This window comes from Taurulus bubalis (genome assembly GCF_910589615.1).
Source record: "Taurulus bubalis genome assembly, chromosome: 4".
Lineage (NCBI taxonomy): Eukaryota > Metazoa > Chordata > Actinopteri > Perciformes > Cottidae > Taurulus > Taurulus bubalis.
The window spans coordinates 32043051-32060063 of NC_136592.1; the positions used below are offsets into that span (position 1 = coordinate 32043051).

Genomic DNA, 17013 nt, shown 5'->3' on the forward strand with positions numbered 1-17013 from the left:
TCTGTGCCGCGGCCGCCGAGCGTCCTGCAGAGGTTCCCAGGACGAGGCGCCGTTGCGCTCGTTGACCCGGCTTCGAGGAAGTCTCCCTCTGTGTCTCGCGTACCCGACGGCCCTGGTGTAGCAAAATGAGCCTTAATGTGTGACTCTAGGAATCAAGAACACGGCGGGTATCTCGAGGCACGTTAACCGGCGTTAACCCCTCGTCTCGGCGGTCACCATTTACCTTGACGTGGGGGATTCTCCCCCGGCGTGAGCATCGTTTTCATTCTTTCTATTTTCAGAGGACTAATGTGATCACCGGTTTCTCTGCCATCTTTGTATTTCTTCTAATGGAGTAATAAACGACTCTTCTGTAGCTCTGTGTGGGCGAGTTTGTCCTTGGATACGCTGGTGATCTTAATCCCGAAAGTGGTCTAATTCACCAGCCTTTTTATGACTAGAAAGGACTGTCTGGGTACCTGGGAGCCTTAACGCCCTTAAACTAAGTGGAGTACGGTAAGGGTCAAAGCTGCATTTGAGATTGTATTATTTTACTTCGAGTTGCGTTAACTGTGAATGTATCAGTAAACTTTTAGCTTCATATAGTTACGATGTAAGTTCTCTACTTCTCTAATCATACATGACTCTATTCAGGGCCCAGAGACATGACTTCATAGTATATTATTAGTTATTAGTCTGCAATGACTAATGAATGGTGATTCATCTCGTGGACAGAGGTTGGCTGGAGTTCAGTGGAAATGAAGTACTCAGTGTTATTGTTCATAACACATCAACAAGCAGAAGAGGTGCAGGTGTCGACCAGTTTGTAAGGTGACTTCTCGAGGTCCGCGTATATAACTATACAATATCCCCGATTCTCATAAATGGAGGTAGAGAGAACAAATCATTTGTTTACATAAACTTATTTTTCCGTAATCTTTGTTTTTCTCATGTATTTTCAAAAATGACACGTCGGGGAGTTTTATATTTTTCATGACAACTGTTTCATTACACCCCGTCACTTCCTAAATAAAGGCTTCACTGTAACTGCGTTTGGCTACTTGCACTGATCTTTGTGAATTGTTTTTGCAATGGGGCTCATCTGAATAGAAAGGGGCCGATCGTCTGCATATAGCCTCATTTTAATACATGCAAATAACAGTTGTTTTTTTTGTCCTAATTGTGCAGGGTCAGCGGTCGCGGAAGGTGCGCAATCCTTTAGTGAATTTCCCCGTTTTTGTGCAGAACTGACTTGCTAAATTCTGAACTCTCCTTGCACAAAAGTGCAAAACGCCAAATCCCCGTCACACATGCAGAAACCTCACCTCCCGTCCACAAAAAGCCCAGCTGAGAATCCAAAGTAGTTTGAGGTTGAATCTCCCCATGACGCTTAAAAAGCCCCTCAGTCCCTTTTGAGCCATCCTTTTCAAGCTCATGTGTCCTCAGAAGAATCCTTCATGTTTGCCTCAGAAAACAGTAGAAATACTGAGGGGGAAAAAGCATTTAGCTTCTGGGTTCCAGCTGCAGAGCATGTACTGAGCTGTTGGGGGGAAAACATGGCCGCTGACATGCTCGGCCTAACCGGGTGTGACACCGTTGAGTACAAGCGAGTCGTCGCGATCCACTCGAGTCCGCTCCAGTTTGAGTCAACTTTTATTACATTTTTTGAAAGGGGGGAAACGGAAGGCGCATCACCCGAGCTCGGAGAGACTCTTGACAACAAAAACCAGCGTTCTCAAATCCTTCAGGGAGAACAATAAAGAGGCTTGTTCCACTTGGGCTGCTCGGCCTTTCGGCGGCGCTCCCCCACAGCGACGTCGAGAAGCACTCGATATCCTCGTTGGGTAAAACGACCCTCCGTCCTTCGCGCCGTTCGGGCGTTTGTGATTTCACCGCCTCATTATTCATTCAGCTGAAATCAAAGAATATTGCACAATAATCTTGTTGTGGTTCCTCTGTTCCCCCCCCATTCACACGGTGTTCTCTCTGCGTATGCACGTACCTTCGGGGGGAAGCAGCGCCGATCAAAGAGGTGTCTGGCTGTGTCTTGTTCAAATAAAACACTCAAACGGGGAATTGAAAGATTATTTATTAAACAGAGCAGTGTAGAGTGAGATTCCTGTGCTTGCTTCGCTTCTAGAACTGAAGGACGACGCGGATGCTGGAAGATGAAGATTGGATTAGATTGTTTTGTACTGACTGAATTAGAGCTCATATTTGAGGAAAGACCTTGTATGACCTCTTATGGTGCACGTTATTATGAAACCCTGTCTCACTCATCTCAGCTCCGTCCTCAACAGAAGACGGCACTGACGCAGAACGCCTTCAACAGACCAAACCCAGAGGGACGCCGTGCGTTGACAAAAAAAACGTAAAAAATCTTACCATTTCCCAGCATGCATGAGATCAAACCCGTCAGTGATCTTCTCAAAGGGCAGAGTGTGAGTCACAAACTCGTCCACTTTGAGCTTCTTGCTCATGTACTCCTCCACCAGTTTTGGAACGCTGTCAACGCTCTTGTATCCTGGGAAAAGTGTAAATGAGCTCATTAAAGTGGAGGAAAGTAGTGGTTGCACACTTTTATTTATTTATTTTTTGGTCTATACTCGCAGGGGCCCGCGGCAGAATGCTGAAGAAAACGCATTTACAAAGTAGAAGTGTGCAAATGTGGATGTGAGCTGAGCTATTTGTCAGCTCCTTTCATTTAGAAAAGAGGTTTCTTTTTTTATGTGGAAAAAGAGATCCGGTTTATAAAAGTTTAACAAAACCGAGGACTGTTTACTATGGAGGACAGAAAATGACTTAAGTATAAATAAATACAGGAATAAATAAATAAATGTATGAATAAATAAATAAATACAGGAATAAATAAATACATTTATAAGTAAATAAATACAGGAATAAATAATTAAATGCTTAAATAAATGTATAAGTAAATAAATAAGTGTATAAGTAAATAAATAAATGCTTAAATGAATGTATAAGTAAATAAATACAGGAATATATAAATACATGCTTAAATAAATGTATAAGTAAATAAAAAATACAGGAATATATAAATAAATGTATAAGTAAATAAATAAATACAGGAATATATAAGTAAATAAATAAATATAGGAATAAATAAATACATGCTTAAATAGATATAAAAGTAAATAAATACAGGAATATATAAATAAATGTATAAGTAAATAAATACAGGAATAAATAAATAAATGTATAAGTAAATAAATAAATACAGGAATAAATAAATAAATGCTTAAATAAATGTATAAGTAAATAAATAAATACAGGAATGAATAAATACATGCTTAAATAAATGCAAATAAATAAATACAGGAATATATAAATATAAGTTATAACTAAACAGGACATCATTAAATAAATATATTTCTACATTTCTGTATTTCTTCATTTATTTCAGCCTGTATTTCTGTGCCCTTGTATGCAAATGAGCTCCGCCCCCCCACAATCGTCTATGTAAGTCTACGTCAAGAGAGACGAGTTCAAATAAACCGTCTCTGGTAGAAAGCCATGAAGGCAAACTTCTCCTGAGGGCGCGTGAATGTCTGAACCAAACTGTCTTAACATGTTGAATCTTCATCACATCGTCCCTAAACAAATAATTCCCGGAGCAACTAGCGTGGTACCTCCAAAGGCAGTGCCTTTCCAGGTGCGTCCGGTGACCAGCTGGAAGGGCCTGGTGGAGATCTCTTGTCCGGCTGCTGCCACTCCGATGATGACGCTAGTGCCCCATCCTTTGTGGCAGGCCTCCAGGGCTGCCCTCTGCCACCAAGAGACAGTATAACATCAGCTGGACACCACAACCTCACCCTAATACATTTGGACTGCTTAAATGTGTCTATTTTAAAAGGCCTTTGCCTGGAGTGGACGTGGTTTTACCATATTTATTAGGGCCATGTGATTATTCAGCTTGCACAAGTGAATTGTTTAGTAGGGAACATGGTCAATAAGGTGGAATAATGAATTCCCCACTCACCATGATTGCCACATTGCCCACACATTCAAAGGAGTAGTCCACGCCGCCATCGGTCATCTCTACCAGGACGTCTTGGATCGGCTTGCCGTGGTCCTTTGGGTTCACCGCGTCGGTGGCACCGAACTCCCGGGCGGTTTGGAACTTATCAGGGTTGAGGTCGACTCCAATAATCCTGGCTGCTCCGGCTGCTTTACAGCCCATGATAGCCGCAAGGCCCAGCGCCCCCAGGCCAAAGACCGCGCAGGTGGAGCCGGCCTCCACCTGGGTGAGGGTTAGAGGCAGATACAGGTCAGCACGTTTCTGCAGCTAATGATTGAACGGTGGACTCATAAGAACACATATTCTAGGGTCCATACATGTCAGTCCTTTACGTTTGTGCCAATTCACCCAGCAGACTTTCAGACAATTCACTGGGTAAGTAAAAAGTTTGACTTGCTGGACGTATGAGAGGAAAAGTCATCAAAATCATTCGGCTTCATCCTCTGGGAAACATCAATGTCAACGTCAAATTTAATGGCAATGCATTTCATAATTGTTGAAACATGTTGGTCTCAATTGGCTGACTGACCCAACATTGCCATCCCGAGACCAAAAAATGTCTAAACCATTTTTAAATAGTTGCGTCAAGCAATCGCAATTTTTATATTAATTAAACACAAATAAAAAATGTTACTGACCAAACTCTGCCAAGTGCAGACGTTCCTCTGTTTGGTTGCCAACGAAAGGATTCAGCGAGCGTTGCATTGACGACAACCGATCACTGTGGTTTCACAGAGGGGGAACCGAGGTCCGGTACAGTTGACGTTCGCGGCGGCGGCGGCCTCACCTTGGCGGTGTTGAGAGCAGCTCCGTAACCCGTGGTGATGCCACAACCCAGCAGGCACACCTTGTCCAGAGGGGCCCTGGGGTCCACTTTAGCGAGGGAGATCTCCGCCACCACAGTGTACTCCGAGAACGTGCTGCAGCCCATGAAGTGGAAGAGGCTCTTGCCTCTGCAGGTGAAACGGGTCGTCCCATCCGGCATCAAGCCTTTGCCCTGAGTGAGCCTGGGGAACGAGACACAAGCGCAGATCTGACCGCTGATCGGCTGCACGAGGCAAGAGTTTCTTTTAGTCAGAAGCGGATCTGCGCAGTCTTTAGCCGAGGACATTTACCTGATCTTTTGACACAAGTTGGTTTTGGGATTCTTACAGAACTTGCACTCTCCACACTGTGGGATGTACAAGGGTATGACCGTGTCCCCTAAAACCCAAACAAAAAAAGCACGTTCAGTCGAGCGTGCACATTGGGTGCAGCAACCCTTCGTGAAGACGAGTGAACCGAAGAGAGGGGGCAACCTGGCTGAAACTTGGTGACTCCCTCTCCAACGCTCTCCACGATGCCGGCTCCCTCGTGGCCCAGCACTGCAGGGAAAACCCCCTCGGGGTCGGACCCGCTGAGGGTGTAGGAGTCAGTGTGGCAGATCCCTGTGGCCACAACCTGAAATACAGACCTGTGATCTAATCCATGCTCCATCCGCTTGTTACATGCTCTTAACCAAAGACAAAGACTTGCTGCAGTGTGGGAAACAGTGCACTGATTTGTGAGAGTTTCGTTATATTACTATTGTAAAGATTGTGTTAATATAAAGAGAAGGTCTTTCTCGTTCATGGTAAATTATGCATACAGGAACAATAAAGCAAACATATGACCGGAAACAACTAAAAGGTGCAAAGTACACTGCAGTGTTTGACTGCACGAACACTAAATGAGGAAGAAGTGACTATAGATGAGCTTTCAGGTGGAGCTGCTCACCATATGGTGTAGATTATGAACATGATATACTGTAACTACAACTCCATATTTGCAGCATTGCCTTTAACCGATTTAAATTCTGAAGTGAGAGTTTGCAGAAACACATCAATCTTAATTCATCTTTCCGTAGCAAACACGTCGACCCCCGCTCCGTTACCTTGAGGCGAACCTCCCCGCCTTTCGGAGGGGCCACCTCCACCTCCTCCATCACCAGAGGCTTCCCAGCATCCCATGCCACGGCAGCTTTGCACCGGATGACCTACAATACAACATGACGGAGCTTCAGCCAGCAGACGAAAACAATTCTGTGGACAGCGTTCTAGTGGAGAGGCAGCCGAGTCAATGGGATGGAGGAAAACACATTGCTACGTCATTGCAGTCGATTGAACACAGGATCGGAGTCAGATCGCCTCGTCTCTGTTTCTTAACGGGCTTTGAATAACACACCCATGAAAGAATGCGGTCCTCAAGGCAGACGTTGACCTTTCCCTCCCCCGCTTTGCAGACGTGTTGCAACGACAGGAAGCCTCAACTTAAGCTCTGCAAGAGTCGGCCAGGAAAAACAACAAACTCTCCAATGACCTCCTTTGCCTCCTTTGTAGAGCTCAGGAGGGTTTCTCATTACAGCTAAATGATAAATCATGTTCCAATATGAATAGCAGATTCAACCCCACCCTCCAGACCCCGTCTCTCTTAGCATTCCTTCTGCTCCACAAACGAGAGTGTTTGTGTTTGTAGATTAGCTCCAATCTGTTAACATTTTTGCAGAAGTTCATTATTCCGACGTGAGGAGAAGCCAGCTTGCTTACCTTCCCTGCAGTTGCCATGTTGTTTCCCGAGTGGTCTTTCCTTCACAAGGGTGAGATAGGAGTGCAGGTCTTATCAGGGATTCAGACCCAGATGGGGAAAGAGCAATCGAGTTGTAGCACTTCCTGTTCCTTGCAACAGGGAGTGCCACAAACTATCCAACAATGATGTAAACAGAAATGTGAATAGAGCGGAAAAAGTTGTTTAAAAACCACAGATAGAAGTCCCTGCACACATGTTTTTTCTTTTTAGAAGATGAATATGACATAACATAGTGGTTTCACACCTGAATTAACTGAATGTGAAGCTGCAGGGGAAAAGACAATTCAGTTAAATTAATTTACAAAAATGAAAGATGACCATTATTATAAAGCTTTCTGTAATGTTTGTTTTTTTCATTTTTAAATCCAGCCCTTATTGTAATTGAAATGAGACAACACGTATTTATTATTAGAGTATTTATGATTTATAATTCATCCAGTTCCTGTATGTTTTAGCCCTGTGAGGTGAATAGTGTATACTATTAAGAGTTAGGTCACATTTGACGAGCCCTTTTGAATCTGTTGACAATGTGTGGTTCAGTTTTAAAAGTGAAGTGTGCCTATAAATTTGTGGTTCCAGTTTTGTATTTAATGGAAGCAGGAGCAGCCCAGGTGGTAATCATTTTTATATTGTGTCAGATTGCTAAAATTAACTCAAGGCAATCACAGAAAATCTAGTGTATAAACCTGAAAAGGGAATGCGCTTTTATTTCCCCAAGATCATAACAATGAAGAATAATTGGATAAAACCATCCGCTCAACCTTCAGTGCAAACAGAGAACAATCGTCTCTGTAAAATCTCCCAGTGCCAAACATCAGCTGTTATTATATGTACTTTTATGGTCTCATATCCTTTTTCATTTAGTGCCCCTGTTGTTCAACTGCAATATTGTATCCTTTATTATATATTCTTCAAGAAGCAAGCAGAAGCACTGCTCAGGGACAAATCCTGGAGTCCGTCCTAGCAGAATAATTACAATGCTGTCGGCCAAGTTAAACAAACACTGATAAAATGTGGCTAATCTGAGTAGATGTGAGGGAAAACTGCTTCAATGAGACTTTAAACATAGTTTAATTGAGCATTCAGAGACATCACAGACCATGTAAATGCTGTACATATGACATACAACACAATAAAACCAGAAGAAAAACAAGAAAGCCACAGAGTTTATTTGTTTATAAAGTTTATTTTGCTCTTTAAAACAGTTTGATATGTTTAGCTTATGCTTATGAACACTGCAGATGATTCCCATAAATCTGACAAATTACTATTTAGTGGTCAGAGTCAGGCATGTGTAGTGTGCATACTTTGAAAGTGTTCAGTTTATTATGTGCACTGCATTATTTGTGTGACTATTATGTTGAATATAGTGGTAAATGACAAAATTATGTGGGGGTCATTGAAGGCATCACAGTGGTCTCATTGTGAAGAAAAAGTCATGACCACCCGGATGCTGTGGAACAAAAACAGAAGAGAAATGAGGAGACACTCTGCACCTTTTAATTGATCTGTGTTGCTGTTAAGTCATGAGTGGTGGAGGAAGTATAGGAGTGGATATCTACCATTTGCCGTGCTTCATCAGCTCAATGGCGTCGTTGACCTGGTCCAAAGTCATGGTGTGAGTGATGAACTCATCCACTTTCACCTTCTTGTCCAGGTAGTTTTTGACCATCTGAGGCACGGCATACTTACCCTTAAAGCCTGAGACACACAATCACTTAGTAAGAGCAAAGAGTACATCTGGAATACGACCAACTAGAGAGTTCCAGAACAAAAACACTGCAGCCAATTAGTTACCAGAGATTCATAAGGCGGTGGTGATGTTCATATCTGTCTCACCTCCAAACAGAGAGCCCTTCCATGTGCGTCCAGAGAGGAGCTGAATGGGGCGAGTAGCAACGTCGTCCATGTCCGTCCAGCCAACCAGCACGCTGACGCCCCAACCGCTCACACAAGACTCCAAGGCGCTGCGCTAGAGGACGAAATGGCAGGAATGAGCCAATGTATTTCAAATCTTCATGCAAACCTTTTTGTATCTGCCTCACCATGACTCCCACATTCCCGACACACTCCAGGGAGAAGTCCACTCCTCCGTCGGTCATCTCGGACAGCACCTGGCTGACGGGTTTACTGTGATCCTTGGGGTTCACGAAGTCGGTCGCCCCGAACACCTTGGCCTTCTCGAACTTGTCCGGATTGATGTCAACGGCGAAAATCCTCTTGGCTCCTGCAACCTTGCAGCCCATGACCGCAGCCAAACCCACAGCTCCCAGACCGAACACAGCACATGTGGAGCCCGGTTCCACCTACGATACAACAGACTTCAGTCAACATGGCTCTTTAGGTCGGACTAGGTTGTACTAATGCACCAAACTGTAATATTTAATCGAAAAGCTGTCATAATTATAAAAGCTGCCCGCCACTGGACTGTAGCTGCTGGTAGCCCGCCTCAGGCAGACCAAATGGTTATCAGTCATGGTGGAACGCTGTTTGGACTTAATATTTTTCATGTGGGAAAAGGCTGACTCACATAAATAAACTCTGACAGACACAAGCTGCTCTGTCAAGTTGCGTACACGCCTTTGCGTTTCCAGCTCTGACGCCAGATTTGGAAGTTCCCCAAATCATGGCGCTGCAGCTTTGAGGACAGATGTCGCATTTTCCGTTTGAAAGCATTAACTGAGCTGATCATATCAACCACGGTTTTGTCTTTTCCTTGCAGCTCTAAATAAAGCTCATCAATAGATCGGTTATAAATGCCAAGTCTAGCAGCAACTGATCGTCATGTAGTTGGTTGTATTCTGCATGTTTAACAACATGGAGCAACTCCTTTATCTCCGGACAGAGTTCTATAAGCCGTCTCATCAGTGTGGAAGAAGTCAGAGTGGCCGCAGTCCTTCTCCAGATGCGCACGCAACAGCCGTCTTTGAAGAGGTCTCGCTCGAATAGAATAGACGATCTTCGTTGCCACATCCATGATCTCTTTCATGTTTGGCATTGTAGCGCATAATGCTTGTTGGTGTATTATGCAGTGGTAATTAAGGCAGTTGGGGAAAACATCGTCCTCCCTGCATTTGGCAATGAATCCATTCAAGTGACCGACCATTGCGTTCGCACCGTTCATGGTGATTGACATTGATTTGCACACTGGGAGCTGGGTTTTGTCGATATATATATATATATATATATATATATATATATATATATATATATATATGTATATATATATATATATATATATATACATATATATATATATATATATATATATATATATATATATATATATATGTGTATTTTAATGGCATGTGACTACCCGCACTACCTCTGCGATCGACTGGTTGATCGCGATCGACGTATCGGTCACCCCTGCCCTAGGGGCTCTACAGTTTTCAACGGGTTTTAAATAATGATCTAAGCTATCTCCAACAGTCAAACAGACACACCTTAGCAGTATTCACTGCCGCTCCGTATCCTGTGCAGATCCCACAGCCAAGGAGGCAGACTTTGTCCAGAGGGGCAGCGGGGTCGATCTTAGCCACAGCCATCTGGTTCACCACAGTGTACTCAGAGAAGGTACTGGTTCCTGTAAACTGCAGCACCTTCTTCCCCTTACAGGTGAACCTGGACTCTGACGGTGACATCACATGCAGACGACCATTGGACCTGAACAAGACAATGTTTTAAAATGTAAAAGCAAACAAATCAAAATCTAAACTATCTGTCCGGTGGTGTCATCAGTCAGTAACTACTGTTCCAGCAGTCACACTTGTCCCTCTGTCCCTCCTCTCCAGACATATTTCTCATTCCCCAAATCAAACCATTGACATTTTCTTTCTGTCCACCAAATTATCTGGGTCTTTCCCTGTTTTCTCCATCTTCACCTGTCCACACACCTTTTCCTAGTTCCTTAATCATCTCTGCATACCAACTATGTGATCGATCCAGTCCTGTACCCAGCAGACACTGTATTTGATGCACTATATGAGCTGATTTCTACCATCCTGTGCCTCATAGATTGTTGGAAGAAGGCCCCTATTAGTAAATGCTGTATCTGGGAAATGCAGTGTCCTCAAAGCTTTCTCTGAGGAACTTGTTACCTTTGTAGGTCACGGACTTCCCTGACAATCCTGTTACTTAGCTCCAGATTCCCAGCCCTCAGCCCAAGCCCAGCTAGTCTGCTACCTTCCTGTCTTGAGTTGGCCTTTCTTGAGTCGTTGAAGCAGCTGCTCGTTTGTGATTCAGCAATCTCGATGCTTGCTTCCCCTGAATACTCCAAGCCTTCAATGAACTGTTCGGGGAGCCACCCTGACATCCCACAGTCATCTGTTACGGTGTTAAGGGTACTCGCCTGAGTCATCATTGTGGCAACTGTGTTCTGTCTGCCTGTTACCTGCATGCAATTTGGACTCTCTGCCTGTAAGCTATTTCCAATAAATCACTGACTTCATTCTGCAGCCTACAACTGTTTGCATTTGCCTCCAATTCCTGTTCTCCTGTATCACAAGTATAAAGGCTATACTGATAGAGACATGTTGAATACAATCATTGCTATAAGCATTTTAACATACATTTTGAACATACCCAGCAGGAATGAATTCAATAGTTGAGACAGATGAGTGTATTAGTGTTCATTGAGCTCACCATCCGTTCTCACACTGGTTGGTCTTTGGACTCTTACAGAAGCGACATTTGTTACACTGGGAGATGAACAGAGGAAGGACCTTGTCTCCTGAAAGACAAAAACAACTATATTAATCTCCAACTTTCATAATGGTTTCAAACAATGGCACAGAGTGGCCTCAATTTAATTCAGTTCAGTTTATTTTGTAAAGCCCAAACTCACAAATACAAATTTGCCTGAGAGGGCTGTACAGTCTGTACACATACGACATCCCTGTCCCGGGACCTCACATCGGATCAGGAAAAACTCCCCCAAATAAAGATGGTAAAAACCCTTTCACAGGGAAAAATAGGGAAGAAACCTTACAGCTTTTAGAACCATTTAAAACCTTTTCCACTTATATTTGTAAAACTGTTAATGTACAGTTTAAGGAGACAACTCGTTAATAAAAAGTCGAAACATTTTTTTATGAAATGTGACAGCTATGACCCTTTATTTTGAAACTTTGGACAGAGCCAAGGTAGCTATTTCCAAACTTTACGCTAAGCTAAGCACGTCTAAGCTCCGTACTCAACACACTCTCACTCTTTTATAGAAAGTAAATAAGCATTTATTCCAAAATATCGTACTGACCTGGCTGAAATTCAGTGACTCCAGGCCCGACGCTCTCTACGATGCCGGCTGCCTCGTGGCCGAGGACGACCGGGAAGCCGTCTTCATGCATGCTCTCTAAAAGGTGGTACAGGTCAGAATGGCACACCGCAGTCGCCACAATCTGCACCGAAGACAGTAACCAAACAATGAAAATACAAAGGATTAAAAGGGACAGACTGACGAGAGTTCACTCTCACCGTGTTCAAATAATGAATATCATAATAACAAAACTTGTCTTTTAGATCATTTATTCCTTGAGTAGAGAATTGGCTTCATTATACAGAGTCACACACGAGTCTGCCCAGGGATGCACTGAAGAGTGACAATTCACATTTACTGTATACACAGAGAGGAAAGGTTGGGGTCGCAAAGGGACATATGGTTAGCATGGGAATCAAAACATCCAAAGGTCTTCGTTCTGCCCTTAATTTATGACCTGTCCTCACAAGTGATTGATTACTTCACACCAGGCACGGGGGTTCGTATACCATCAGAGCAGCTGATACATGACCCCCTAGTCATGCAATGCAGGCAATAGATGCAGAATAAGTTTGTAAACCAGTTCAAATACAACTAGGAATATCAAATTCCTTTCATGCAGCGGTATCAAACATGTTACGAAATAGACCTGGTAAGTTTCACTAAGCAGGATTTCGTGATTAAAGGACGATTCGCTTTAGATTCCGAGCCACAGCCGCCCCAAAGTAGTGATAGTTAGTGGACGTCTCTCACCTTGATGCGGACCTCGTTGGCCTCGGGCGGGGCTACCTCGATCTCCTCAATCACCAAAGGCTTGTTGGGCTCCCAGGCCACTGCTGCCTTGCACTTGATGACCTACAGGGTAGTAAAACCACATGAAATGACCCAGCAAAGAGATATGAAAAATATTACTGAGGACTGTTAAATCAAACTCGAAAAGGTTTCAAACAATTAACCACAGTGCCAAGACCCTGGGAAGCGGGAGATAGCATGTTTGTCAGCTTGTAAATGTAAAAATAAAAAGACAGCATGCCACATTATCAAGAATAGCTGAATAGTATCCTCCTTACATTGTAAATAACATGTAGACCGTTCTCAGACACCTGGCAGCGCTTCTGCTCACTTGAAAAAAAAAGTTTCTCACACAGATATGTGCTTCCAAAAAGGCACATTACCCGACTGATCACTTTAGTCTGCTCAGGGAAGGATAGAGGCAATTCTCTCATACATTGTCCAGTCATGTCTGGTTTTCCTTGTGCTTCTCTGAATTTAGCTTGTAGGTCACTGTTGCACTGCAGGTCAATAAGTTCCATTTGCAACAGACTCGGGACCAGTGTTGGGGTAGTTATTCAGAAAAAGTAATTAGTTACAAGTTACTAGTTACTTCTGAAAATTGTAACTAGATGACTTTACTAGTTACTGCATTTGAAAAGTAACTTCACTACTAGTTACTTTACTTTCCATTTTTTTAAGCAAATGTACAAATTAACCGTAAAGATACCTGGACAAACATCATGGCTCTTTCATCACTTTATTTACAATGTTCAATAAAGGGCATCTCTTAGCCTTTTCACATAGTGTATTGTAATTGTAAACATGTAAAAAAAAATGGCAGATACAACTCAGCCATTAACTTGAACGAACATTAACCCTGTTCACACTGTCTGACCAAAGAAATATGCCTCACTTTAAAATCCACAAACAACAGGATACAAGAGGCTGTGTATGGTGGGGACATTCAGGTCAAACAGCAGAACACATTGAAAACAGGCTTTTGGAAACATGAGACCCACTAAACCAAATGTTTAAGAACAAAACCAGCTTGTTATAGGAATCATTGTAGTGGTTTAAGAAAGATAGAAAAATAAATGGTACTTTTGGTGATTGGACGCTGCAGCTGAGCGGACTGATCGCTGGAGGTTCATACTAGAGTGAAGACGATCACAGATTAAACTCAAGTTATATATTAAATCTGTTAAATTATTCACCATCTGGTTAAAATATGTTCATTGTAGGTCTGAACCACAAAAGGACCACAAACTACTGTCTTCTAAGATTGTATCTGTTGTTTCCCACAATAACTTGTATTATGCATGTCATTAAAATCAGAGAGCTGGAGAGAGGAAACACTTTTTACAACACGTAATGAAGAGAAACTATATTTATATTGTTATTTTATAATGATGTCACAATCAGACTCATTCCGCCAGTAGAAATGGATCCTGCGCGTATAAGCAGGACACATGACAGTATATAAAATATATATATTATATATAATAATATATATATTGCAATGCAGATTATTAAACGGTAACAGACGACAGAGAAAACATCTCCACTCTGACATCATGATACCTGTGTCTTTATTAATATAAGTAGTAGTTTAACACCATTAAATCAACTATTTTAAGTGCATTTTTATTGGAATGTTCGCTAAAAACTCTCCGGACAAAACTCCGTCAGCTGTTAAAGCGACTGACAGCTGATCAGATGTGATCAGATGTGATCAGATGTGATCAGATGTGATCCGCTGTCAGTCGGTCAGTCATCAGAAACCATCACGTGACGCTTCAGAGGAAAGGACGTCTCATGTCTATTAAAACATATTTCCTCGCGTCTTCTCTCCGCGCTTGGTTGAGGGAAACGGGGATGCAGTTTAGAGACTTGGGACGTACCTGTGACAGACTGTTCATCAGGAAGGGTCGTGTGACTCGCGCGCCACTAAAAGAGAACTTTTCGGACTGGTAAAAATGTCTTGAGTAACGCAGGAACGCGCGTGCCTGAGGTCTAGGAAAGTAGTGTAGTTACCAATATTTTGAGTGTAATGCGTTACTTTACTTCGTTACCTAAAATAGTAATATCGTTACTGTAATCCGTTACTTTGTAACTCGTTACCCCAACACTGCTCCGGACGCTCTCTGCATCCGCCGAGAAGGGGTCTGCAAACAGCTGCCCCGCGTAACCTTTGAGCCAAACGAAATAACACATTTTAATAGAATTTTGTTTTGTATATTAAGGGGTAGTTTGAATTTAGAAGAAGAAAAAATTAATTGCGGCCTGGAAATATGATCATTTTGGCATTATGTAGCGGGCCGTTGGGAGGGGGGAGGGGAGCTGCAAATGGCCCGCAGGCCGCCTGATAAAACAGGTCAAAACAGGACAAGTCGAAACAGGACATGAGCCAGAGGGAACAGAGCAGGGCATATGAGACAGGGTATTTTAGGTGAAGATACCCTCAAACTTAGCTTTTATTACCTATTCTAAAATGAAGATGTTTTGCTTTAAGTGGTCCCCTGCATATTATCAACCAGATACACAACAGGAAAGCAATGAAGGTATCAACTTAGTTTCACACCCAGCTCCGCTCCAATCAGCCTCACATTCACAAACCTCACACAACCCAGGAGCACAGAATAATATCAAACGAATAACAATTGTGTCATTTATATGAATGTGAAATATCCATGAAATAATGTTGTTCCATTAACTTTTAGTGTGTGTGTGTGTGTGCATGCATAGGAGTGTCATGGGCAAATATTCATGCACACCTTATTTAAATGATGAACACAAAAAGATACGACTGCTCACATTGTACAGTCAAATTGTACTCACCTTTCCAGCTGTGTCCATTTTTGCTGCACAGAGAGCAAACAAGCAGGAGAGGAGTTAAGAGAAGAGTGCAGCAGCAGCAGCAGCAGGAAAAAGAGGGCAGGGCACAAGAGACCCCGGACATGTGGTTTCTATTGCATCTGTAAACATTCGGAGGGAGGACAACTTTGTTTTTTAAACTTTAGTTTGAGACTACGATTGGTTAACACTAAATGTGGGAAAACAAAAAGCCCATGCAGCCGTGTCATCGGTGTCTTGAGTTCCTACCCACATCTGGACAGCAGATGTGGAGCCTGTGTGAATTAAACACTTAGCTATCAAGACTTCATGGCCAACATAAGAGAAAAGGAGTTTGGGAAATACATTTGAGACTCAGATGATGAGCTCTATTCCACTCTAAACGTGTCACACATTCCTCACACAACTTGTCCTCAGAGGGAAAATCATCCCAGAATCCCGTCTCAGCGTTGGAGGGCAGCAGTGACACATACGACAGGGACAGTATATACAGTAGATGAGACGTGTGAGTCACAAATCCATTCACTCTCAGCTCCAAGTTCATGTTCTCCTCTGACAGCTTTTGGACATCAGGCACTGCAGGACCTAAAGAAATATTTGTTCTGTAAATCTTAGAAAAACGGAAGTGTAAAAAAACATCACGTCTTGTTGTGGGACAAATAAAAGGTGACTTTATTGTCTCCCATGGGAGAATATTGTCTTGGGTTCGAAGGAACAAGTTTAGTTCATTTATTGGCACAATTCTTTGGAGATAAAATAGGTACAATAGGAAGAACAGTCTAACTTACTATGACTTGCACTTGTAAATAAAGAATGTCTACGTGTAAATTACGATACTTAAGAAGGACGTAAACAATAAGGATTAGCGAGCCGTATGACAATGTATATTCTTAACATGGTAGAAAGTCACAGCTAGTTTTACCACTTCAGGAATGCAAGCAATGTGAGACAAGATGGGACCCCCCGTTTTTACTCAAATGGAAGCCTAAGATAGCCCTGAATAACAACGCACGGCCAATGCACTAAACTATATCATCAAATCTAATGCACAGTTCGTGGTTCTTGAGTTAAAGCGTAGACAGTTAACTGTTAACAGACAGCTGTTGATGACCCTCAGCTGAGAGCTTTATACACTGTATCACCATTGAATTTGTATTATATCTGTTTTTATTGTAACTTTCTGAATCCTGAACTTCGAGTGCACCCAAAGATTCTTCAACACGACATGTAAAATACCGACGCTCGGTTAGTGGTCCTAAGCGCTGAACTGTGGTGCTTTTTATTACACCTTTTGGCGTCAGCTTTCGACGTGCCAAGAACGGCGAGTCAGTTTCCTCTTTTCAGGCGTATAGTATAGACTTCCTTCATCACAGGAAGTCAGTTCAGGCAAAAGAAGACCACCACTAGGTTTGACTGAAACCAGTCAGGAAGTAATTAATATGCTACCTTTGCTCTTCCATGTTCCCAAACTAGTTTGCCTGGTTGTTCCTCAGAGTGCTACGAATGT

At 42.7% G+C, this 17013-nt stretch overlaps 2 protein-coding genes across 2 annotated transcripts; both read right to left on the reverse strand.

Moving 5' to 3' along the window:
* Positions 1 to 1799: 1799 nt before the first annotated feature.
* Positions 1800 to 6055, reverse strand: LOC306735302 (alcohol dehydrogenase class-3 chain L). Its single transcript, XM_079216761.1, has 8 exons — positions 5931 to 6055; positions 5317 to 5458; positions 5134 to 5221; positions 4806 to 5025; positions 3980 to 4240; positions 3630 to 3765; positions 1982 to 2503; positions 1800 to 1891 (listed from the first exon to the last, which is right to left on the reverse strand). Exons 1-7 carry the CDS (start codon positions 5979 to 5981, stop codon positions 2361 to 2363), a joined length of 1041 nt encoding a protein of 346 aa, XP_079072887.1. The 5' UTR covers positions 5982 to 6055; the 3' UTR covers positions 1800 to 1891; positions 1982 to 2360.
* A 1745-nt stretch (positions 6056 to 7800) lies between these two features.
* Positions 7801 to 15539, reverse strand: LOC306735299 (alcohol dehydrogenase 1-like). Its single transcript, XM_079216758.1, has 9 exons — positions 15492 to 15539; positions 12633 to 12734; positions 11880 to 12021; positions 11267 to 11354; positions 10069 to 10288; positions 8668 to 8928; positions 8462 to 8594; positions 8185 to 8323; positions 7801 to 8075 (listed from the first exon to the last, which is right to left on the reverse strand). The coding sequence occupies exons 1-9, from the start codon at positions 15507 to 15509 to the stop codon at positions 8042 to 8044; spliced, it is 1137 nt and encodes a 378-aa protein (XP_079072884.1). The 5' UTR covers positions 15510 to 15539; the 3' UTR covers positions 7801 to 8041.
* Positions 15540 to 17013: the final 1474 nt, after the last annotated feature.

Coding starts and splice junctions, on each gene's coding strand:
- LOC306735302 (XM_079216761.1), bottom strand. CDS start 5,981: ATGGAGGAGGTGGAGGTGGCCCCTCCGAAAGGCGGGGAGGTTCGCCTC. Junction 5,459..5,930: donor GCGGGGAGGTTCGCCTCAAG/GTAACGGAGCGG, acceptor TCTGTATTTCAG/GTTGTGGCCACAGGGATCTG. Junction 5,222..5,316: donor AGTCACCAAGTTTCAGCCAG/GTTGCCCCCTCT, acceptor TTTGGGTTTTAG/GGGACACGGTCATACCCTTG.
- LOC306735299 (XM_079216758.1), bottom strand. Junction 8,929..10,068: donor CGGCAGTGAATACTGCTAAG/GTGTGTCTGTTT, acceptor GTTGTATCGTAG/GTGGAACCGGGCTCCACATG. Junction 8,324..8,461: donor GAAGGGCTCTCTGTTTGGAG/GTGAGACAGATA, acceptor TGTGTGTCTCAG/GCTTTAAGGGTAAGTATGCC.